This window comes from Perissodus microlepis, chromosome 22, assembly GCF_051167445.1.
Source record: "Perissodus microlepis isolate ML-2025 ecotype Zambia chromosome 22, ASM5116744v1, whole genome shotgun sequence".
Lineage (NCBI taxonomy): Eukaryota > Metazoa > Chordata > Actinopteri > Cichliformes > Cichlidae > Perissodus > Perissodus microlepis.
Genome location: NC_140481.1, coordinates 33,172,685 through 33,197,832, shown reverse-complemented (window position 1 = coordinate 33,197,832; position 25,148 = coordinate 33,172,685). Strand labels below are relative to the sequence as shown.

Below are 25,148 nucleotides of genomic sequence, written 5' to 3'. Positions count from 1 at the left end.
GCCCCGAGGGCCGGCGTCCTGCAGGTTTCAAATGTGTCCTTGACCCAACACAGCTGACTCAAACTGCTAAATCACCTCCTCAACATGAAGTTCTCCAGAGGCCTGGTAACGAACTCATCCTTTGATCTAAAACCTGCAGGACACCGGCCCTCGAGGCCTGGAGTTGCCCACCCCTGAATGCAGCGCTCACCCCACTGTGTCTCTGTGGCATCCATCCACCCCGACCTCCTCCCTACACCCACCCTGGTTTGCAGCAGCACACAGGGGGTGAAGTTTCATATAAACATGTTTGGGGGCCCTTCCTGAATCGACCGCTGCTGTACCGATAACACAGCTGGACCAGAGGAGGCGAAGCGTGCTAAAATGACTCCAGCCCTGATGGGCTCACGGGCTGCGGTGGTGATTTCTCTGAGCGTGACACCGTGTGACGCCGTCTTCCGCTCAGGAACGGTCGTCCTCGCTGTCCTCCATTATTTATAAATTGTAATGTAAATGACCTCGTGTTTCACGTGACTGTCTGTATTTCACATAAAGTTCGTCTGTCTGAAGATGTTCGTGCACATTTGGAAAGCGTGACTGAAACATAAGCTGGTACCAACCAGACTCCGCTGACGCAGCGCGTGGACAGCGCCCGCGGCATGATCTCGGAGCCCTGCTGCATGAAGCCGCCCACTGGGAACCACAGGCTGTTCCCCAGCGTGTACTGGTTCTCCAGGATGTCCCGCCGCTCCCGCAAACACGGGTGAGGGTTGTACCATTCGTAGGGACTGAGCCTGGGGAGAGAGGACAAAACATTAAAACCCAGAGTAGCTTTAACCTCAGACACGCGGCTAACATTTCACGGTCAGCCGCCTGCACTTATGGAGCTCTTAAACCTACGCGGCGGGACGGCTCTGCTCTGTCAAAGCGATGCGGTGAGAAAACAAAAGAAAAAAGGCGAGAGAGACGAACGTCACGCTCGACACCTGAAAGGAAAAGACGTGATGACTGTGTTCAGACGCTCAGCTGGAGCGCACGACTGTTGCGTGGAGTCATTCTGGCATTTGTGCGCACAGTGAAATTACAGAGGCAGAGCGAGGGAGAGGAACGTGGCTCGTGAAGGCCGTCAGGCCGCCACATGCACAGACGAGCACACAATAGCACACGTTCTGGTTCCATTAATGTTACATCATATTTTTACTCTATGTCGATCTTCCAACAGAAACGGGACACCCTCCGGTTACGCCGGGTTGGTCACTTCCACGCTTCCTGCTGCGTGACGCGGCTTTGACTCGCCTCTCACCTGCACAAGGTGAGGCGAAGACTGTAAATCAGCCCAGGCAGAAATAATGACACCAGACACTTCATTAGGTACACCTAACCTGTGCTGATTAGACCCCCTTTTTCCCTGATTTTGGTCCATGTTGACATGACATCATCATGACATCATCACACATTCCTCCAGAGCTGCTCTGCTGGACTGAGATCAGAAACCAGAGATGATCTGAGGTCATCGTCACCGTGTCTACCTGCATGAACGCCCTGAGCGCTGCCACGTGATTGGCTGATTGAATATTTGTGTTACGGAGCAGATGAAGAGGCGTGCCCCTCCTACTCTCTGCTCACATATTACAGTTAATACAGATTAAAGCTGTTCTCTTCATGCTTTTACTCTGAAGTGCAGCTCGTTATGATGTCATCGCTAAGCAGACGATGACATCATCAAATCACGACTTTATGATAAAATGACTTTTACGTGTGCTGTGACTGAATGCTTGGTTTGTCTCTGTCAGCTCAAACAGGGCTGAGCGTCTGAAGCTGTGACTGTAAATAAAGTTTCGATACAAAGTCCTGGATGGCGTGCAGAGCGCGTCAGCGATTTATGGCCCATCTTAGAAAACTGTTCCTGAAACGCAGACACATGCTGCAGGTAAAATTAGGACGCTGACGCACAGACAGGTGTCTTACCTGGCTGCGAGGAAGAGGACGCAGCTGACGGCGAGGTAAGCCAAAAGCATGAAGAGCCAGACAGCCGGAGAGAACGGGTCCAGGAAGGAGAAGTAGCCCGGCTTACGACCCTGAAACACACACACAGATCACATGACCACGGCATTCCTGACCGGGAACGTCGGGTCTCCGCCTGCTCTCGTGCTTCATCTACAGTCTGTAAAGGGTAGGGTACAGCTTCCTGCCGTGGATGGCGACGGCGAGTTGTGATAATGACCGTCTGCCAATCACAGCACACTCTGAAACACTTTCACACTGACAGCTGTGCATTTTGGAAAATGACACTGCTGGAACAAAAAGCGCCCGTTCACTTTGAACCTGCAATTCCAACAACACAACAAAAACAACACAGAACACAAAATTACACTGACGAGCTTTTCAAGCGCTAACGAGCGTCAGCCAGCGCTCCCTGATGAGACGCCGCCCGTCGACCCGCTTCATCACATGGCCTGCTGTCTGCGATGCCTCCATCACCCCCCATCTGCTGGAAAAAGGATTTGGCAGTGAGGGGAGCAGGAACTCCCAGATTGGACTCAATTAAAGCAGATGACTGGAGCTGTAATAGAGGGACTCTATCCAGGCTCTGATTTTTGTCCAGTCTGGCTCATTTCAGAAACAGCTCATGATGCTGGCAGAGCTGAAATGATCGTGTGATGTGGCTCAGACTCTATCAAACATCCCGGCCAGAAGAGCAGGTGACAGCGGCTTCACTCAGGCGACTGAAAGAAAATGTTCCTACGGGAGCTGTTTTTGGTATACAGCGTAGCTCTGGTTGGTTGGACAATAAGAAGAATCCCGTCTTGCTTATTCAGCACAGGGTCGAGGGGGTGGAGCCTAACCCAACACACAGGGGGGCGAGGGGCAGAGAACACCTGGACAGGTCTCCGGTCTGTCACAGGGCTAACACAGGCAGGCAGCTAATTAGGCTAACCCCACTGTGGGAGCAAGCCCGAGTACCCGGGCGGATTCAAACCCACGACTTTCTCGATGTGAGGACACAGTGCCGGCCCCGCGCTATCCATCAATATGCAGCGGTCGCTCGTTTATCGCGGGAGTTATGTTCTAAAAATAATCCGCGATAGGTGAAACCCATGAAGTAGCCAACTTTATTTTTTACAGTTATTATGGATGTTTTAAGGCTGTAAAACCCGTCACGACATGCTTTATACACTCAGACAGGCATGAACGTTTTCACTTTCCTCTCTTGTTTAAACTCTCAAAGTTCAAACCTTTGTAGAAAAATAAGTCCAGTATTATAGGATGAAACCAAACATTGTTGCGTTTCTTTGGGAGGAAACTTACACACATACAGCACTTCAGAGTCACACTGCTAGGGTCTAAGATTGATGTATATTTGACAAGCTGAACGCACTCTGTACTGTACAGGAGACACGGCATGAGATTGATTGACAATGGTCTACAGCCAATCAGGACGCAGAACACAATGTGCTGTAAAAAAAAAAAAAAAAAAAAAAAAGCAAAATTGCACAAAAAAAATCTGCGAACCAGCGAAGCCGTTATAGTGAGGGACCACTTTCATCGACAAGAAGACCCATGGTGGAAATAAGTGTGGAACGTGTACACGTGCAAACATGCAGGTGTGCTCTCGTGACAGCGACTTACAGTCTCAAGTGTTACCTGGCCGTTACCATGTCTACGATCCACCTACACCAGGGGTCGGCAACCTTTTTGATGATGAGTGCTGTCTAAAATTTCCTCAGAAGTCAATGTGCCGTATGATTGCATTAGCAATAAATGCAATAACGCTCTATATGAACAGCTACACACTTATATGTGTTCGCAGATGTTGGCAGCTGTCAGCGAATAGTAATCAGCTATTTTGAAACAAAAAAAGACTTTTTATCCATAACAGCAAATGAACTGTACAACAGAAAATACAAATGCTATTTATGGTCTCCTCACAACAATGTAAACAAACGCTGTTGTGACAGTGATGTACAGTCTTGTTGGTATATGTATGATTTCTATACATTTTACGTCAGATAAAAACTTTGGTTGTAAGATGTAGAAAATTATTTATTAAAAGTGCCCCCCTCTCCCTGTTAATGCCCTACCTGCCCCCCTGGCAACACTTTGCTAGACCCGCCCCTGCACAGTTACCAGCTGTCAGCTACTTAGAAAAGGATCCTGGTGTTATTTGTCTCTCAGAAACAGTTCATAACTTCAACTCATTCATGTCACCTAAAAGGTAAACCTGTTCCTCCATCACCTGTTCAGCTCTGATGATTCAGTAAGGACATCTCCTGGTTTCATCTTCATGTTTCCCTCTCACCACATATCCAAACCGACATCATGACCAGCAGCTTTACAGCTGTGGCTCCAGCAAACATCAGCTGATACTAGAAAGTAATATTAAATAAATTCTAACAACAGCTGATCAAGCTTAAACATGCTGCTGTTGTTTAGCGCGACATCTGCTGGTTTCCTCTCTCTGGCGCAAAGTGGGCGATAAACAAACAAGAGAGACGATCAGCTGATCATTGATCAGTTTCATGATTGAAGTAGAAACAGGAGAGAGAGGGGAGAGAATGAGAGGAGAAGAGGCAGCTGTGCAGCAAAGACGCAGAAAAACTCCACCTTTGTGTCTTTTTCGTTGTAGCTGAAGTCCGGGACAAACTGCTTCTCTTCTCAGCTCAACACCAAACGCGTAATATTGTCTCTGAATACGAGACGATTCCGTCTTTTTAAGGAGCCGTTGGCAACTCTAAGAACTAACCTTATGAATAAAATAAAGTTCACTATCAGTAACATCATAGCACCACCCAGCTGTATAAACTCCATCAGTACGAGTTATTGTAACTGACAGTAAAAAGTCAGCACAACGAAAATAAACTCCCCCTAAACTTGGTTTATATCTGACCCAGACTGCAGCTCATAACTTCTTACCTGAAGTTCAGTTCACCTGACAGTCGGACCGGCGGCCGCCTCGGGTCTCTCCTCCTCCTGCCTCCCCTTCTCTCATCCACCTGTTGCCTCTGTGGAAGCTCCACCACAGCCACCACCAAACAGCTGAGTTATTTTTACACATCTGACAGCATCTGGACAACCCGCCACCTCTCATTGTTTATACCGTTACAAAAAAACAAACAAAAATCATCGACCCACAAAAACAAGAAATCACATCGGCCAGTCCAGCTATGGTCGTGCCATCAGTAACCCTTCGAGTGCCAGCTGTGGAGCGCGTGCCCAGGGTTGCCGACCCCTGACCTACACAGTCACAGCGCTAGCTAGCATTAGCAAATCTGCCCCCCTGTTGGCTCTGAAAATCGAGATGCTTCAAAAGTGAGTCGAGCTTATGCAGGAACACGCAAAGCCATGGTGCAATTCACCACATGCACAAATAAAAGAAATCTAACCTCTGACCCTGAATAAATGTGAGTGACAGGAACTTTTAGGAACTTTAGCCTGCGCTAAACCTGGCTGAGACCCATGGAGACAGGGCTGATGTGTCAGCACGAGGAGGACATGAGACCATCCAGACTGAGGAGATACAAGTTTAACTTGAAGCTTGTTATCGTGCTGTATTTCCACTTGTCTTGTTTTACAGGTGTCTGTATTTAGAGCCGTGTGCCGCTAGCAGCTCTAATATTAACGACGCCGCTTCCTCTCCTCGCAATCAGCCGGCGTCTCCTCAGCGACGACGTCACACGATCGCAGTGAAACGCTGTGCCTCAGATTCAGAGAGCAGGGCAGTGATAATATATCGAGCACTAATGAGTTGGGAGCAGCAGCAGACATAAATTTGCAGTGTTCAGCGCTGGGGGGGAGAGCAGGGGTAAACACGACGGCTCTTCTTCTCTAATGTGTGTGCACAAGTCAACAGCTTGAGCAATTAAACAGATTACCATCTTCAAGTGTGCTCGCGAGCTATTTACACGCACGCAGCTATGAGTGTGTGTGTGTTTACAAAGCACAAAGCTGTTGACGCCTGCAGACACGATTGGATTGTGTATTCAGTTGCTTCGGGACTTCTGAGATTTAATTCCCGTTGGCTTGTGTGAGTTTGCACACCGACATGTGCTCACACAGACGTACTCACATCGTGCACTGATGTTGTAGACAGTCGGCTAAACATCGCCTGTTACGCTGTTGAAGAAATCGGTGTAAACTCAAACGCCAACACAAGGGAACAGTGAAGGGAACAAATGAGCCCAAACAAAGCAAACAAGGATACAAAATCCAGCACAAAAAATGTGAAGCACAACGAACAGCAAAGCCCCCCAATCAAAACTAAGGTCAATGAACTCAAATAGGAAACAAAGAGAGGAAGACGCAGCTGCAAGATTCAAATCTCAGCAGCAGGCCCGGGATCACCTTCTCTGCTCTGCGACGACTAAAATATGTTCGCCCTGCACAAGTTCAATCAAACAGCACCAACACGACAAGGCAGCGTTTCAGGGAACGCCCCCTCAGCTCAATAAACCAGCCTGTGAGTGTGTAGCACGGCCTGATGGCTGATCTATCAGCACCGCTGCACTCGATAACAGACGCCTGGTGTTAGCGGGATAAATTCACGGCGTCTCGGTTCACATTCTCCACTCCACACTGGAGCGGGAGGGCGGAGTTCCCCTCCCGATCGAGGCGATGGATCTGCCCGTCAGCCCGGCGCTGTGAGAGCCTAAATCACGCCTGCAGGCCGTGAGCAGAAATGTGCTCTCGCTCAACTTAATCCTTAAATAAACACTTAAGAAGCGCGAGCTCGGCCTCGCCTTGCACACATTAAACAGCTGACTGATCGTAGAGTCGATACACCGAAGCTCTCACAGCGGACCGGGTCAAACATGGAGGACAGACGGTGGAGGTGAATGCTAATGAGCCGCAGAGGTACAGTTGGTCGTGTCCAAATTCATGGGCTGCATCCTCCTGAGGACCCGGCCTTCGCGGTCTACGTGGGCCGGGTCCTCAGAAGGTCGGGTAGGCCGGAAGTAAACGGCCGTGAAATTGGACGGTCTAGCCTTCAGATTAGCGTCACCGCTGTCTCGGTGGAGTTTAATAAACTCGGCCGTCTGCTCCTTGCTATCTAAAATAGAACGGGACACTGGCGTAAATTCTCGACTGTCTCATACTTCTGTTTAATCTGTTTTCTGTTTGACGTTTAGTCAGCTGTGTAAAAACCAAGGAGGAACCCACCCGGGGGATTAATAAAGTTTGATTTTATCTAATCTAATCGAATAACTTTAATCTCAGCCAAACCGATTTACACATGAACAAACAAAACACTGAAAAAAGCCCAACAATAACATTTTTAGGTTGTCTAAGTGACTTATATATTACGTTTAACCCGAGCAGCGAAAGTCCGCGGTGATCTGAAAATGGTGTGCCGGGAGTTGTGCCGTTCTCGGCCGCATCAGTAACCCTCGAGCTCCCGGCTAGCTATCGAGCTGGTGGGTAGCAGACGTCTCCGAAAACGTCGAAGCACTTTTGCAAATATGCGATATCTTGATAAACCGAGCAGATATTTGATGTTTACACAGCTACTTTCTCGCCTGAAAATATGTTAAAAGTTTATTTTGTGACCCAGAAAGATTAGTATGAGTAATTTCAAAACTTAGTAGCGGCCGCCATTGTTGGAAACTGGAGTTTGGCTGGGCCGCGCTATGAATTCTGGGATATGGTGGGCCACGAAGGACACACCCGACCCATCCTTCAAATTCGGGGAAAAGGAGGACGCATTTGTCGGCTGCATTCGGAGGAGTCTACGAATTTGGACAGCCTTCGGCGCGTCGCTGTGACGTAATCGGTCTACAAATGCGGCCTCAGGAGGATGCAGCCCATGAATTTGGACACGACCCTAAAGGGCAGGAGCTCCATCAGGAGAGACACACGAGGAGGATTTCATGATAAAGACGAATAAATGTTTGACAGTTCTCACACTCGAGCTGCTCACGCAGGCCTGACTGCTGCCGCTGTGCCTCTGAGCCATGCATGCTTTGCGGATCAGCGTGCTTCATGTGCACTCTTGCATGCCACAAAGCTGATGTCATGCACAGGAAAACAGGCCGCTAAAAACATGGCTGACCGAAACACACCCGAACATGCTCGGACGCTTCGTTGCAGAGCTGAGAGGATCGAAAACATGGTTTCCATAGTTCAACAGCAGCACATCATCACGTGTCCGAAACACTTCAGTGTAGTGAGCGTGGACACCGTGACCAATCAACACTTGGCTGCGTCTCGCTGCTACATTGGTCATGTGATTTGGACGCGTGGGCTTCAGAGGGTTAACCTGCCCTTTTAGACTTTCTGCTTGTCCTCCTGCGTTCATATTTCTCACAGGACTGAAATACATCGAACTAACAACGACTCTAAAACAGGAAACATGGCCCTCGCTCCTCCGCCTCCTACACAACCCTCAGAGAACTCAATAATAATTAATAACAATAGTGATAATCGTCCCTGAAAGCGTCCTAACCCCTGAGACTGAGGTTCACCCAAAAATCTACAACCTGAGCAGGTTTCTGTCAGACTCGCAGGAAGTGAAGGCGCTGCTTTAGATTCCAGTCAGGGAAGCAGAGCCACCGATCCTCCCTCAGAGGCTGAAAAACTCATATTTTTCAAGCAGCAGCTGGCGTCACCTTCTCCCCCAAACTGAATCACAGGAGGAGAAGAAACATGCCCTCCATCTGTGTCCCCGGCTCGGCTTTTATCTGCTCCCCCAGCTCTTCCTCTTCCTGCGCCATCTCTCTGGTCGCAGGAATATTTGCAGTCGCTCGGTCCCAAACTCAGTTTGACTGAGTGACCCGAGCCGTCGCCGCCTCCAGCAGCAGAGCCTCACTGCCGTGTCTGAATCCATCCAATCATCAGGCGGACGGAGCCGCGGCGAGACAGGAAGTGTCAACAGGTGCAAACGCTCGGCTGTTCAATTTGTAAAAGTTTGTGCGAGTCCACAGACGGCGCCTGGAAATAAACGGACCTTTAACATCGTCTAAAAAACTCTTCTTTGGACGAAAGCAAACCGCCCGCGGCGCTTTGACGGCGCCTCCATTAATATTCACCCGATGGATCTGAGCACGCACGCCTCCCTGAAGGGTCAGCTGTTATTTCGTCTGAACCTTCAGGGCCTGCACACGTTAAACTGGAGCTATGACCTCATTTACATCCTGGCGTCGGTGATGTGATGATGTTCTAGCACGTGTGCACCAGCTCGCTGTGTTTCCACCTGCTGCAGGTACAGGAGGGGTAACCAATCCAAGCTCTCGGTTCAAGCTCGGCGGTGAGGCAGGTGATCTCACAGCGTGCCAAGTAATGAGCACAGTTTCAACAATGGGCCTTTCTCCATGCTGTGTGAGCCGCAGACGCCGGGAACATGACACTAACACCTGCATCCGGACAGACGCTGCATCGCACATGGCTTTGATACGTTCTGTCTCACAGACAGCCATCACAGCCGTGCCCAGAATGAGACACGCTTGTGCTGGTGTTAAACATTTGCACCTGTGCCTCTTCAGTTTCATTTATTAGGACCTCCAGTAGCTCCGCCCATGTAGCTGCTGTTCTTGTTCTTGGTAAAAGGAAGGCTTCATGCGCTCTGAGCAAACCCGACTGTTCATACTGAACCTGATATTTTAATATCAAAGATCCCACGAGAATCCTCCACAAACACGTAGAGTTGACTGCGACTCACAGCGAGGTCGAGACTCCATCAGGAGAAGCACATGCGGACAGAAAGAAGTTAAACTTTAACAGGAAGACTGAGTCTTCCTCTGTTCTCCACACAGAGGTGGGGTTTCTCTGCTCTGCAGTACGACGCTGAGCGGCTTCCTCAGTCTGGGTCTGTGCAGCTAACTCAGCTAGCTCTGCTGGAACGTCTTATTAAACCTGTTGTCTGCTTATTTGAAGCCTGCGGTGCTGACAGCTCCACTGTGCTGTGCTGCGATGCATTTTTTATGAGCCTTACAGGTGCTGCGGGTGTTTTATTATTTCATATGCTGCACTGAGGGGGAGAGCACAGGGTCCAGTGCCTGCTACGCAGAGAGAGCTGCAGTTCAAGTGAGGTTAGCGACTGAAGGTGCGACTCATCTCATTGGTCAGCAGGTTGCTGATTGACCTGTCGGGCTGGAGTTCTGACAAAACGTCCTACTGTAGCACATTTATAGGTAGCGCGGATGTCTATCAACCCGGGACGAGCTGCCAGGTCAGCGACCTTACTCGGGCGCCTTGCTCTGAGGCGCCCGAGCAAGGATTCGTTAAAAAAATGAATCCTTATTGAAACTGTAAACATTTTCTTTTGACCGACTTGATTCTGAAAATAAAATTAAACGAATAAATGCAATTGATCAGCAACATTAACGACTCAAAAACTCAAACTCAGCCCTTCTCATATATATGAAACACTTTAACCTACAAAGTCACAGTGAAGCCAGCGTCGGCACATTTCCTCGTCTTTGCTTTCAGGACACTTTCGTTTGTCCCGTTATCTCCGTCTCTTTTCGTTGCTGTTAAATATTTTTCCATTTCTTTTTCAGGTTTGTTTGCTGCACTTCATAACAACCCTGCCACCTACTGTAGTGGACGTGCAATTACACTTTATTCTACTCTGGCATAAAAAGCATGTTCCCCGGGGTCACACGTGCCTCCCCCCGGCATCGCACCGCCCCACTGACTCCTCACGTCACGTGTACACGCTCTCTCTGTACTCTGACATGTTTTGCTTTATTTGGGAGGTTTCTTGGTTTGAAGCAGTGACACAAACCGCTCTGTGGAAAAATGTGGCGTAAAAACTGTGATTTGGCTGTTCTGACACATCTCAGGTATTCACGCTTGAACCAGTGTGACCAGCATCAGAAGAAACAACCAGTCTCTGATGTCTGTGCTCACGCTCCACGTCTGTGAAGAACAAGTGAAACGTCTTATTAAATCTCGTTCAGCCCTCGTCGTGCATTCAGTTTGTGATTGATGTCAAGAATAGAAGAGCGAAGGCGAGTTTACCAGATGAACCCGGTACAGGATGCTGATCCCCAGAGTCATGAAGGGTTTGGAGAAATCGATCACCTTCTCTCTCTCCGACGTGATGGTGAAGCCGGCCACCGCCAGGTCCGCTTTCTGCTCCGAGACACAAACAGACAGAGCGGATTAGCAACACGCACAAATATCACTGTAGGCACGACCTCTGACACCGACAGGGAGGGACGGACGCCGGCGTGCTCTCAATAGTGAGATACAGAGGAAGAAGAGGACCAAGGATTAAACGAGCAAATGAGACAGAGAATTAGATGGTGGAGGAGACGGAGGGAGGAGGTGAGGCGCTTTCAGATCGACAGGTGGAGCGTGAGAAAAACAAGTGAGAAGGAAAGAAATGAAATTAACATCAAAGAGAGGAGGAGGAGGAGCTCAGCGCAGGTCTGAGAGGAAATCAGATGCGACCCCAGCAGAGGTCAGAAGGATGGAGGGTGTGACAGAAGAGCAGACACGATGGATGATTTCAGGTGTTGGTGAACAGAAACACGGCGAGGAAGAGTTGAGGCTGCACAGCGGGAGCTCTCCTCTGTTATTCTGCTCTAATGGCTCCTCATTTATTCACTAATGAGCTCAACGACTTCCACTGAATCCTATTCATGTTCAACAGTTTTGCATTAAGCAGAAACACTGTGGGGGAATAATGTTTGTCTCTAATGATAGTCTCTGTGATCGGTGCCGAGTTTCATCATCACACAGTCCCTCCTCACAGCTCATCTCCTGCTGTTAGACGCATCATTCAGCCACAAACCCGCATTCAGTCTTTCAGGCTGCACTCTGGTTACTTCGGCTCATCGTAATTACTGTTTCTGCCTCAGTTTTTAAATCGCCCTCTGAGTAACCACAGTTCATTCTGGTGTTCCTGCAGCACTGCTCTGATCTCTGCAGTCCATCATTTCTGTGGTGGCTCTGCAGGTCAGGCTCACTGTTTTCAGTTTCAGCGTGTCCAATAGTTTAAAAGCTTTAAAGCTTCGACCTGAACTTACGTAATACCAGCTTTGAACACTAGGTGGCGCAGTGAGTCACTGTGGCTGTTTTTGTGGGATTTTTTAATCTGGGCGCGACACTTGGGAACGCCGTCGGACTCAGAGTGACGTCCCGCCCTGAGAAACCTCTGGGGAAGTTGAAAAAAATCCCAGCAGTTAAAGCACTGCCCCCTGGTGGTAGATTTGAGCTCCTGTGGTGCCGATGACCGTCCCCGCCACGCCTTACTGATGCCTCGGCGGTTAGAACGCCGTCTCTCTCTCGAAGCTGCAATTAAAGGCACAGCTTTGTTCCAAATGTTTGAAGTGCCTGTGCAGAGATTCTGCAGCTTTTAATGAAATATTGATTTCTTATTGTACAGAAGTCATTGTTGAGGCTGCAGCAGCCGCTGAATGCATTACAAGTTAACAGCGGCTCCCCGGGGGGAGGGCAGGACGCTCAGAATGCCAGATAGAGCTTTTGTTCTCGGCGGGGGGTTCCGCGGGCTGAGACGGTCCCGTTTCAAGCTGAGACTCTTAAATTTAGACGGCTAAACGTGAAAGGATGCTTACAAAATTTCCCCTCCCCTGTGTCGGTGTGAGGCGGTGAGGAATCAAACATTACAGTCTGTAGGTGTACCTAATAAAGTGGGATGTGAGACTACAGTAGTGATTTGGAGGCCTGCAGAGTGTTGATGGGGAGGAGAGGCAGACATTTTAACACTGAGACTTAATGCACAGAACTACAGACAGAAGTTACCTGTGTGCAGTCTGTCAGCGTGTGCAGAGGGCGGATCGTCCGCGGGTGCACGAGCCCACATTTATTCAAAAGCCTTAAATCTCATTGAATCTGTTGTCAATGCAAACGTGAGCACTCGCGTTTCCTGTTGGTGGAAGTTTCTTTGTTTGCAGTAGCGTTCACCTTGGCGGGTGAAAGATAATCTCATTACACTTTGAGTCAACAGAGTGGATCCATGCAGGAGCGTTTATCTGGACCCCAGACACCTCCTGCTCCTTAATTAACACTTAATTGATTAACGAGTAGACACTTGTTAAACGAATTTCACCCATTTTCATCAGACTCCTGTGTGCGCTTGTCTGTGTGTGTGTGTGTGTGTGTGTGTGTGTGTGTGCGCGCGCGTGTGCGGTGGGAGGGTTTAACCTGAGTTAAAGAGCAACAGAGAGAGAGATGAAGCATTTGTGATTTTTAATATTTTGGCGTGTGTGTGTGTGTGTGTGTGTGTGTGTGTGTGTTGGCACGATGTGCTGCTGTCACTTGAACCAGATGATCTCCAGCTGCAGATGTTCTACATGCAGCACTGCTCTGCAGCTGGAGAACATCTGGACTGTGACGCTTTTAAATGCTTGAAGTTTGAAATGATCACAGACTGAGTGGTGTACTGAGTCTGCTGGTCTGTAGTAATCAGTGTTGGGAAGGTTACTTTTAAAATGTCCACTACAGATTACAGATTACATGCCCCAAAATGTATTCTGTAACGTATTCTGTTACGTTACTCAATGACAGTAACGTATTCTGAATACTTTCGATTACTTAATATATTATTATGCTTTTTACAACTACATGAATGTACTATTGCTGTGTGATTTATTATTATTACTGAAGGTTACTCAACACCAAGCTAACATGGTTAGCTGGCGTTAGCTGAGGTTAGTTCATAGACGGTTAGCCTTGATGGTTAGCATTAACAACCTGCTAGCTGCAGATAATCATGTTTGGTTCTGAAAGCAAAAGCAACTAGATGTTTAAATCTGAATATAAATGAGTAACAGTAGGTGGACATTAGGTAAGGCTGCACTTTTTGCAGCGATCTCGAATAGAAAACTATTTCTGTATCAGTGATATGTTTTCTGTCTGCTTTCAGAACCAAACATGATGAGCTAGCAGGTTGTAACGCTGCCTTCAGTAATAGTAATAAATCACACAGCAATAGTACATTGAAGATACTGAAGGGGCACATAACCCAGGTAGCTAGCACAACTAAAACAAGCTATTTGCAGTAGGCTAACGTTAAAAAAAACGTACTTCCAGATGTTTCTTTGGGTTGGAGTCTTTTGACGCTGAGAGCAGCCTGGTTGCTGACAAACAGAGTTTGCATTGCACGCTTTCTTCTTTAAATGAAATGAAATTCCAATTAAGAGCTGTATTCCTGCCCGTGCACTGCTGTATTCTAACTGTATTCTAATTACCACCTATTTAAGCAGTAACTGTAACAGTTACTCATATTTTGTGTGTGTAATACGTAATGCTGGTACATGTATCCTCCCCAACACTGGCAGTAAAGACCGTTCATCGCTGCTCATTTTTGAATGAACACACAAAGTAAATAACAGCTTTACAGTGTGTTGGTTTTCATCCTCAGCACTATTTGATTTAAATTCTTGGAACAAAGTGATTTTAAGGCTGAAGCTTGTATGTAATTTAAGCTCCTCCTCCTTCTCTCACCCTGTTGATGAGCTCCCCCACCATGCCGGTCCAGCTGCCGTTGGGCTCTGGCGCTCCGTACAGCCCGTCGTCCACCAGCTTAATCTTAAAGGAGAACTTCAGGATGTCCGCCAGCTCCCGCAGCATGTCCACGCAGAAGCCCTCATACTGATCGTTGCCCTGGTACTCCTGGTAGTTGGACTTGCGCATCACGTAAGGGTTTTCCTGTCAGAGAGGAAGAGGCGGCTCAGAGCAGCAGGTCCACCAACCACAGACGCTTTGTCACAATCAGATGTGAAAGGCTCACCAGTATTGTGGTGACAACGAGCGACTTGTTGGCCAGCGTCTCTGATGCGTTGAGGTCCAGGGAGGTGGAGTTCATGGCCAGCGTGTTGTTGGAGTACCAAATGCCAATCTAAAGGAGGGGCGACAGAGGAGTTAGAAGCAGAACCAAAGAGACTGAGGACGGGAGGAAAAGTGTTTCTAAGGTGGAAAACGTGATTTTTCTGTCAGGGTCAAAGTTCAGACCAGAAAAAGTCTTCCAAAGACTGGGCCTCCATTAGTCTGATGACATCACCAGCGTGTCTGTCTGCTTTTAGGCTTTTTTCTTTCTATCAAGTCAGGAGATGTTGCATAAGCACCGTAGGTTAAAGGTCACAGGCCGCGTGACAGTTGGTTAACGTTACAGAATCCACTGCTCCAGTTTCCATTTGTTCAAGCCTGCAGACGACTTTTCTCTTACAGTCGGCTCCACTTTGAAAACAAATAAATCGCGACACACGGATTAGTCGATGGCGTTTGCGGTCGAACACTGTCAGAGACGAACCTGCGAGTGCGCACACGTCTGTTACGTCTCCATAACAGTCGAGTTAGATGACAAAGACGACCCAGAGAGGAAGGATTAAAAACCAGTCTGGGATAATAAAACACGAGGAGGAGGGAGCTGAACGCTGCTGCTGCTGCAGGATCAATGCTGGGATCAATAGAGGAGGATCTGGCTCCTCCCACCTCGTCCTCTGGGTTAAATAAGCTTGTAAACACCTACACGCTGACCTCACGCCAATCCTATCCCATCTCCCAAACTCCCGACCTTAGCCGACCTCTCGCCCGCTGCTGTGCATGTTTTAGCTGTGAGGAGACGAGCTGTCACCCAGAGGACTGGCTGATGGAGAGCGGGCACCACTCCCGTCTCCATCCGCACGCCTCCGTCCTCTCGGCTTTAATTCACGTCCAGCACGTCTCATCTATCTTACTGCCGTTTCTTTGCCTTTGCTTTGTTTACCCCTGAAAACCATTTGCTGAGGGTCATCACGCAGGATTTCCACCATGACATTAATACTAAAGAGCCGTGCAGCGTTTCATTCCAACGCTGCTCCTGCTGCAAGCACACAGTATCCTGGCCTAGTCTGGGAAGCCCACCTGGATGAGGCTGCTTTGATACCTGAACCTGAAGCTACACAAGCGTAAGGTTGCATTAAAGGGGAAGTGTGCTCATATCACTGAATATTCATACAAACCGTTGCAGTGAAACAGCGAGGAGAGTATAAGTAATCCGTGTAAGCACCGGCTCAGGCTTCAGACAGCTTTAAACTCAACTCTGATTTGCAGGAACGGGGATATCCTCAATCCTGTTAAGTCTGACATCGACATCCATTTCTGGCTCCTTGGGTTCCACAAACAAACACACCCGAGGCTCAGCTGATAGTTAGAGCTTCTCAGTGTTTCAGTGGTTCTCGTGCACCTCAGGTGTCTTTCAGGTGTTTCGAGCTGCTCGTGCTTTCCTTCCTTTGGACCTCACTGCCGCCTGGTGACCTCCTGGACCGCATTCTTAAAGTTACAGTGAAAAGCTAAAAACACAAACACAGACTCTCGAATTACAGCTGAAAGTCTGCACTTTTGTTTGATTTCAGTCCAGTGTGGTGCAGTGCAGAGACAAAACTACAAACGTGTGTGTGTCCAGCTGATTATGGACCAAACTGTGTCAAAGAATAACTTGATTGTTTCATGATTAAACTAGAAATATGGATAATGTCCAACCCGCTGCCTTCTTTTAACGACTATAACAGCAGCACAGTCCTGAGGTAACTGTGTGAATCCATTCGGCTCCTGCAAATGTGAAGCAAACTTAAATGGATTTGACTAGAATCCACGAATCTGGACCTCAGTAGACGCCACAGAGTAAATGAGGTCAGGTCAGAGTTAGCGAGAGCAGCAGATCTATCAGGATGAAAATCAATTTGGATTCGATGCAGGAAGCAGAGCAGCCTGAAGCAACGACCTTATCGAAGGAGCGGCTCATCCTCCGGGGAGCACGAGCGCGCTCTTGTGTTTGAGCTGCAGCGTAAATCACACGCTGTCTCGTTACTTCTCACGGGAAGCTTCACCCCTGGTACACGAGCCCACCTGACCCCGGGCTGACCTCCATTGATCGGCAACCTTTTAATATATGTATGAGGTTGTAAATGCGCGCCGAGCCTTCAGGAAAAAATTGGTTTGCATTGATTTTATCGACGAATGAGAGAAGGGTTTACTGCGGAGCAGACGGCGCATCCTGCACGACTTTTAAGGTCACTGCGTAGAACATCCACGCTCATCCACCCGCCTGATCTAAAGGCACAAATTTACATCTCTGCGGCTGAATGATGACCTAATCTCTTTCCTGTCAGCTCCCCACTTGACCCTATTTGACCTCTGACCTCTTTATGGCCTGCAGGGTGTTTCTCCAGGATCTTCAGGGTGTAATTGGTTCTCTGGCCTTTGCTGTTGAACTCGATGTGACCCGTCAGACCATCGTACTCCACCTGATGACACACGGGCAAACACCAAAGAGCAGGTTAGCTAGGTGCAAAGCTAACGTTGTGCTATATTAATGTAATAATAAGATAATATCAGTAGATGGAATACAAACGTTAGTCTACTTTTAATTCTACTCAGCTTCAATCTGAAGAATAAGAAGGAAAATAAAAACACATCTATTTCCTGATTGATAACGACATGTAAAGAACAGCATGACGCTCCAGTGACATCACCCGCTGAGGTCACCATCTTTGTGACGGGCACCTAAAGTGGTCATGTGTCATCATGAGGTAACACGCCCTGAGGAAGGGCGGCTAATTTAAGTTTAAAGAGATGAAATTACTACTGAGTTCAGCTCATCAGTGCGGTTTCTCCTGGTGGGAAAATTAACCACGTGCCCCACCCTGAAGCATGACCTGCTTTATCATCTGTTTTAGTGAAAGAGGACCTTAATGTCCGCACTCAGTAAGACCTCAAACTAGCAAACGAGCTCGTTGACTCATTAGGACGGCGCTTATGGAGGCCATAAATCAGTGAGCCGTACACTTCTTTTTACAGCCAGTGCTGCCTCCTGCTGCTCAAGCGGCACTTCCACATCAGCTTTACTATTCAGACCCCAAGGCTACAGTCATCTTTTATATACAGTCTTTGCATGGAGTGACTGCAAACCATCCTGTCAGTGCTAACCTGAGGGTGAGAGAGATTCACACCCTGGACTCTCTCTCCAGTAAACTGTTAGCTGGTTTAGCTGCACAGACTTGTTAGCAGCTAGCTCACCAGCCGTGATGACACTCGGCATCTTTATACGGAACAACAAACGCTGGCGTTCCCGTTAAGGATGCAGAATATCTGGGAAAGATGTTTACAGCAGCTCAACGTGAAGCTTTATTACAGGCTGCACTTTAATCTGACACACACACGTTTTCATATCTTTGTGGGACATCTCATTGACATAATGCTTTCCCAAGCTGCTAACCTTAACCATCAATGAACCCCGAGCCTAACCATCACCATAACCTAAATGTAACCCTGACACTAAAACCACACTTTGAGTCTCAAACACGCCTTTAAGCTCATGGGAACTGGGATTTAGGTCCCCACAAAGATATCAATACATGCTCACACACACACTGGAAATAGAAACTGAGACACAGGAAAGACAGAGTTCATCAGATCAGTGACGCTGCTGCTGGTGTGTGTGTGTGTGTTCGCAGGAATGTGCAAATAAGTGTGAGAGATGTGCAGCCAAGCGTGCATTTTGTTCCTTAGTTTATGTGAGTTTTGTGTAATCGAGTGCACATACACTATGAACGGGTGTGTGCGTGTATCTGTGTGTGTATCTGTGTGTGTGTGCGTGCGCACCACTCAAGATGAATTACATCCCAAAAACAATGTGGCGAGAGAGACGGGGAGAGGGAGCGGGGTCTCTGGTTGCTGCCAGGCTCAGTGCAGAGATGATGAAGTGATGCTCGGAGAGCAAGCAAAACAAATGGAGAGAGGGAGCGGCATCTTCAGAGGATGGAAAAAACAAGAAGTGGCAGACAGACAAAGACGGGGGAAGAGGAAGACAGGAATAAATCAAATGGACATGAAAATGAAAGAAGGAAGGAGGGAGGAGGCCTCCTTCCACGGGTGCAGCTCTGCAACAAGTCAACAAGTCCTCTAAATGCTGCAGCGCTGAACGCTCCTGCTGCGAGCTCAAATCCCTGCCAGTGTTTCCACTGAAATATGTGTTTCATACCAGCAGCATCCACACCCACCTACAGCCAAGTTCACGCCTTCTACTGAGTTCCTGCCTATTTGGAAAAAACAGCTTTCAAAGCTTTTAAAAAGCTGAAATGTCAGAGACCACACGGCTGCATGGAAACCTACACCAGCACGGAGGTGAAACCAGCATGCTGCTGTACTGGCTGGTAGCGTCCTCCAGTGAGCTTTTTAAACTGGAAACACTGCTGTTAGCACTTCCATCCTTTGGCCTGTTCAGTGAATGGAAGCAGAAGAAGAAGAGCTGCGCTCGCTGCTGCTGAGACGACAGTAAACTGTGAGCCCTTCATCCCTACATTACCCATAATGCCTTTCTGTGAGATGTCTGTGGGCCTCCTCTGATAATGCGTGAGGTGTGTCTGTGTGTGTTTACCATGCGCAGGTAGTTCATGAGGCTGGTGCCGTGCTGCCAGATGAGCGGGGAGGTGCAGCTCAGCGGCTTCACGCCGATCTCCTGACTGCGGTTCAGCTCTCGCACGGCGCTCACCACCACGTGAACGGCGTCGAACATCAGCGCTGACGACAGCTGAGACAGACACGGGTGAGAACATTAAAGCATGAATGGGTTCAATAACTGACACAGCAGAGCGCTCTGATGTCGCAGTGGAGGAGCTGCCTGTGTGCTCGAACTTTTCCGTCTCTGTGAGGAATAAATACGACGACTTCCATCAGCGCCGTTTTACTCTGAGAGACTAACCAGTGTCAGCTGCTTCTCCCAGCCGGACACAAATGTGTCGCTCTCAGTCCGACACTCGTGAATGATCTCTGCAGCTCGGCCTCTACGAGAGCATCTTCCTAATGTGTTTCACATCTGAACCCTATGAGTGATGTGCACAGATCTGGACTGTCCATAACCCAACTGAATTCATGTAAATGAAGAAGGGTGATGACGGAGGATGCCGGTACATCTGCACTCTGTTGGTTTTAATGCATCTGTCTGATGCACACGAGTCACAGAGTTCTGACATCACGCCGTTCAGCAGGTAGCTTGCTTGCCGATATTTTGCTTCCAAAAAGCAAAATGTTCTTGAGCAACAGTTCTTCAGCTTTCTGACGGTATTTCAAAGTTCGTCTTTCGGTCCAGTCCTGCTGCCTGACCATTTGTTTCTGTCCGTTAAGCCTCTGAAGCCTCAGAGTTCACACTGAGCTGAAGGATGAAGCTGCTCACACCAAATATTCAAACTGTTCTTGCCTATTATTATTCCATGTATGTTTGCATATGTTATAATGAACCTCCAGGATTCCTGCAAAATCTAAAGAAATGAATGGTGACTTAAGACTTTTGCACAGTGCTGTAGTGTGATTGAACTCCTATTAGCCATTAAGAGTACTGGGTGAAGGTAAGAGCTTAAAAGCTGAGATCAGAATAACATCAAGAACAATCTGCTGCATGTGTCCTGTTCATTCAGCATGCTCTCCTCCACATTCCCCACTGCAGCCCACAAAGCTGCATAAAACCAAAACTCCCAGAAACAAGAATAAAAAGCTGTGTTTGTGTGTTTGTTGGTGCTCCTACAGCTGAAGACGCCGGGGTATTGATAGCAAGAAGAGGAAAATTAAAGCCCTCCTGCTATCAGCGGCTCTCAGCGCTGGGCTCAGCGATCGACTCAGTGATCCTATCACAGTCTGACGTTCTGGTCTGTTTGGTCAGTTGTCAATCAAACTGACACTCTGAGGGAATCAGACAAATTGTACGGAGGCAGAGCGGCACAGTCTGTCAGCGGCTGATAAAGAAGACGGATGTATGACCGAGTGTGATTGGAGTTCTCTCCGAGTCGATAGTTTCAGGGCTGGATGACAATAACTAATTACAGACTGAAGAGAGACAGATAGACGAAGTGAAATCAGAGGCAGGAAGAGTGAAGAGTTCTGGTGACTCCCAGTCCCAGGTTTGCTCCGCCTCCTCCAACATGGACCATAACTTTACTGAGGAGACACCGGGCTGTAACCGACATGCCGGCACAAGTGATTCTCACACAAGTGTTTGGACTCATTATTTGTAGTTTGGCTCTATCCTCGAAGATTCCAGATGTGACTGAAGTACAGCTTTCAGTCCAGGTGTTACTGCAGGTGAGGAGGGGTTACTGCAGGTGAGGAGGGGTTACTGCAGGTAACGAGGTGTTACTGCAGGTGAGGAGGGGTTACTGCAGGTGAGGAGGGGTTACTGCAGGTAACGAGGTGTTACTGCAGGTGAGGAGGGGTTACTGCAGGTAACGAGATGTTACTGCAGGTGAGGAGGGGTTACTGCAGGTGAGGAGGGGTTACTGCAGGTAAGGAGGGGTTACTGCAGGTGAGGAGGGGTTACTGCAGGTAACGAGGTGTTACTGCAGGTGAGGAGGGGTTACTGCAGGTGAGGAGGGGTTACTGCAGGTAAGGAGGGGTTACTGCAGGTGAGGAGGGGTTACTGCAGGTAACGAGGTGTTACTGCAGGTGAGGAGGGGTTACTGCAGGTAACGAGATGTTACTGCAGGTGAGGAGGGGTTACTGCAGGTAACGAGATGTTACTGCAGGTGAGGAGGGGTTACTGCAGGTGAGGAGGGGTTACTGCAGGTAACGAGGTGTTACTGCAGGTGAGGAGGGGTTACTGCAGGTGAGGAGGGGTTACTGCAGGTGAGGAGGTGTTACTGCAGGTAAGGAGGTGTTACTGCAGGTGAGGAGGGGTTACTGCAGGTAACGAGATGTTACTGCAGGCAACGAGATGTTACTGCAGGTGAGGAGGGGTTACTGCAGGTAAGGAGGGGTTACTGCAGGTAAGGAGATGTTACTGCAGGTAAGGAGGTGTTACTGCAGGTGAGGAGGGGTTACTGCAGGCAACGAGATGTTACTGCAGGTGAGGAGGGGTTACTGCAGGTAAGGAGATGTTACTGCAGGTAAGGAGGGGTTACTGCAGGTAAGGAGGGGTTACTGCAGGCAACGAGATGTTACTGCAGGTAAGGAGGTGTTACTGCAGGTAAGGAGGTGTTACTGCAGGTGAGGATGGGTTACTGCAGGTAAGGAGGTGTTACTGCAGGTGAGGATGGGTTACTGCAGGTAAGGAGGTGTTACTGCAGGTGAGGATGGGTTACTGCAGGTAAGGAGGGGTTACTGCAGGTAAGGAGGTGTTACTGCAGGTGAGGAGGGGTTACTGCAGGTAAGGAGGGGTTACTGCAGGTAACGAGGTGTTACTGCAGGTGAGGAGGGGTTACTGCAGGTAAGGAGGGGTTACTGCAGGTGAGGAGGGGTTACTGCAGGTAACGAGGTGTTACTGCAGGTGAGGAGGGGTTACTGCAGGTAACGAGATGTTACTGCAGGTGAGGAGGGGTTACTGCAGGTAACGAGATGTTACTGCAGGTGAGGAGGGGTTACTGCAGGTAACGAGGTGTTACTGCAGGTAAGGAGGGGTTACTGCAGGTAAGGAGATGTTACTGCAGGTGAGGAGGGGTTACTGCAGGCAACGAGATGTTACTGCAGGTGAGGAGGGGTTACTGCAGGTAAGGAGGGGTTACTGCAGGCAACGAGATGTTACTGCAGGTGAGGAGGTGTTACTGCAGGTAAGGAGGTGTTACTGCAGGTGAGGAGGTGTTACTGCAGGTGAGGATGGGTTACTGCAGGTAAGGAGGTGTTACTGCAGGTGAGGAGGGGTTACTGCAGGTAAGGAGATGTTACTGCAGGTGAGGATGGGTTACTGCAGGTAAGGAGGGGTTACTGCAGGTGAGGAGGTGTTACTGCAGGTAAGGAGGTGTTACTGCAGGTGAGGAGGGGTTACTGCAGGTAACGAGATGTTACTGCAGGCAACGAGATGTTACTGCAGGTGAGGAGGGGTTACTGCAGGTAAGGAGGGGTTACTGCAGGTAAGGAGATGTTACTGCAGGTAAGGAGGTGTTACTGCAGGTGAGGAGGGGTTACTGCAGGCAACGAGATGTTACTGCAGGTGAGGAGGGGTTACTGCAGGTAAGGAGATGTTACTGCAGGTAAGGAGGGGTTACTGCAGGTAAGGAGGGGTTACTGCAGGCAACGAGATGTTACTGCAGGTAAGGAGGTGTTACTGCAGGTGAGGATGGGTTACTGCAGGTGAGGAGGTGTTACTGCAGGTGAGGAGGGGTTACTGCAGGTAAGGAGGGGTTACTGCAGGTAACGAGGTGTTACTGCAGGTGAGGAGGGGTTACTGCAGGTGAGGAGGGGTTACTGCAGGTGAGGAGGGGTTACTGCAGGTAACGAGGTGTTACTGCAGGTGAGGAGGGGTTACTGCAGGTAACGAGATGTTACTGCAGGTGAGGAGGGGTTACTGCAGGTGAGGAGGGGTTACTGCAGGTAACGAGGTGTTACTGCAGGTAAGGAGGGGTTACTGCAGGTAAGGAGATGTTACTGCAGGTAAGGAGGTGTTACTGCAGGTGAGGAGGGGTTACTGCAGGCAACGAGATGTTACTGCAGGTGAGGAGGGGTTACTGCAGGTAAGGAGGGGTTACTGCAGGCAACGAGATGTTACTGCAGGTAAGGAGGTGTTACTGCAGGTAAGGAGGTGTTACTGCAGGTGAGGATGGGTTACTGCAGGTAAGGAGGTGTTACTGCAGGTGAGGAGGGGTTACTGCAGGTAAGGAGGGGTTACTGCAGGCAACGAGATGTTACTGCAGCTAAGGAGGTGTTACTGCAGGTGAGGATGGGTTACTGCAGGTAAGGAGGTGTTACTGCAGGTGAGGATGGGTTACTGCAGGTAAGGAGGTGTTACTGCAGGTGAGGATGGGTTACTGCAGGTAAGGAGGTGTTACTGCAGGTGAGGATGGGTTACTGCAGGTAAGGAGGTGTTACTGCAGGTAAGGAGGGGTTACTGCAGGTGAGGAGGGGTTACTGCAGGTAAGGAGGTGTTACTGCAGGTGAGGATGGGTTATTGCAGGTAAGGAGGTGTTACTGCAGGTGAGGATGGGTTACTGCAGGTAAGGAGGTGTTACTGCAGGTGAGGAGGTGTTACTGCAGGTGAGGAGGTGTTACTGCAGGTAAGGATGGGTTACTGCAGGCAACGAGGTGTTACTGCAGGTGAGGATGGGTTACTGCAGGTAAGGAGGTGTTACTGCAGGTGAGGATGGGTTACTGCAGGTAAGGAGGGGTTACTGCAGGTAAGGAGGGGTTACTGCAGGTAAGGAGGTGTTACTGCAGGTGAGGATGGGCTACTGCAGGTAAGGAGGTGTTACTGCAGGTGAGGATGGGTTACTGCAGGTAAGGAGGTGTTACTGCAGGTAAGGAGGTGTTACTGCAGGTAAGGATGGGTTACTGCAGGCAACGAGGTGTTACTGCAGGTGAGGATGGGTTACTGCAGGTAAGGAGGTGTTACTGCAGGTGAGGATGGGTTACTGCAGGTAAGGAGGGGTTACTGCAGGTAAGGAGGGGTTACTGCAGGTAAGGAGGTGTTACTGCAGGTGAGGATGGGCTACTGCAGGTAAGGAGGTGTTAATGCAGGTGAGGATGGGTTACTGCAGGTAAGGAGGTGTTACTGCAGGTGAGGATGGGTTACTGCAGGTAAGGAGGTGTTACTGCAGGTGAGGATGGGTTACTGCAGGTAAGGAGGTGTTACTGCAGGTGAGGATGGGTTACTGCAGGTAAGGAGGTGTTACTGCAGGTGAGGAGGGGTTACTGCAGGTGAGGAGGTGTTACTGCAGGTGAGGATGGGTTACTGCAGGTGAGGATGGGTTACTGCAGGTAAGGAGGTGTTACTGCAGGTAAGGAGGGGTTACTGCAGGTAACGAGGTGTTACTGCAGGTAAGGAGGGGTTACTGCAGGTAACGAGGTGTTACTGCAGGTAAGGAGGTGTTACTGCAGGTAAGGAGGGGTTACTGCAGGTAACGAGGTGTTACTGCAGGTGAGGAGGGGTTACTGCAGGTAACGAGGTGTTACTGCAGGTAACGAGGTCTTAGATGCTTTTAAGTCTGATCGGCCTTCCTATTGTAAATCCTGTCTTTCCAGCCATGAAGGCGTTTCCTGGTTGCAGACCTGTGAGCCTCCTCCAGAGGTTCTCTGTGAAATAAATGACTCTGTGGTCTCTCAGGTCTGTTGGTGTTGCTGAGCTGCTCGGTGCGTTGCTTTGTGTCCTAATTAACTGTTAGTTCATTTCATGAATCAAGAAATGAATCGTAAGTACAGTCCTACTTAAGTATAGCATAGTGACAATGATTTGCTTTGGGCTTCCGTTTGTCTTCGTCCTGAAAACAAACTTCAGGTGTAAAATCTCACTTTGTGTCATTTCAGATGGG

The 25,148-nt window shown here is 49.0% G+C and overlaps 1 protein-coding gene across 3 annotated transcripts in view; it reads right to left on the bottom strand.

The window, feature by feature from the left end:
* Positions 1-25,148, bottom strand: part of LOC146363615 (glutamate receptor ionotropic, kainate 5-like) — a 210,903-nt gene that overhangs the window by 19,466 nt on the left and 166,289 nt on the right. For all 3 annotated transcript variants that reach the window (XM_084918751.1, XM_084918750.1, XM_084918752.1), the window contains 7 exons: positions 19,301-19,453; positions 17,064-17,168; positions 14,675-14,782; positions 14,389-14,592; positions 10,936-11,049; positions 1,948-2,057; positions 600-773 (listed from right to left, as the gene is read on the bottom strand). In XM_084918751.1, coding sequence (XP_084774877.1) covers positions 600-773; positions 1,948-2,057; positions 10,936-11,049; positions 14,389-14,592; positions 14,675-14,782; positions 17,064-17,168; positions 19,301-19,453 — 968 coding nt within the window. The remainder of the gene's footprint in view (positions 1-599; positions 774-1,947; positions 2,058-10,935; positions 11,050-14,388; positions 14,593-14,674; positions 14,783-17,063; positions 17,169-19,300; positions 19,454-25,148) is intronic.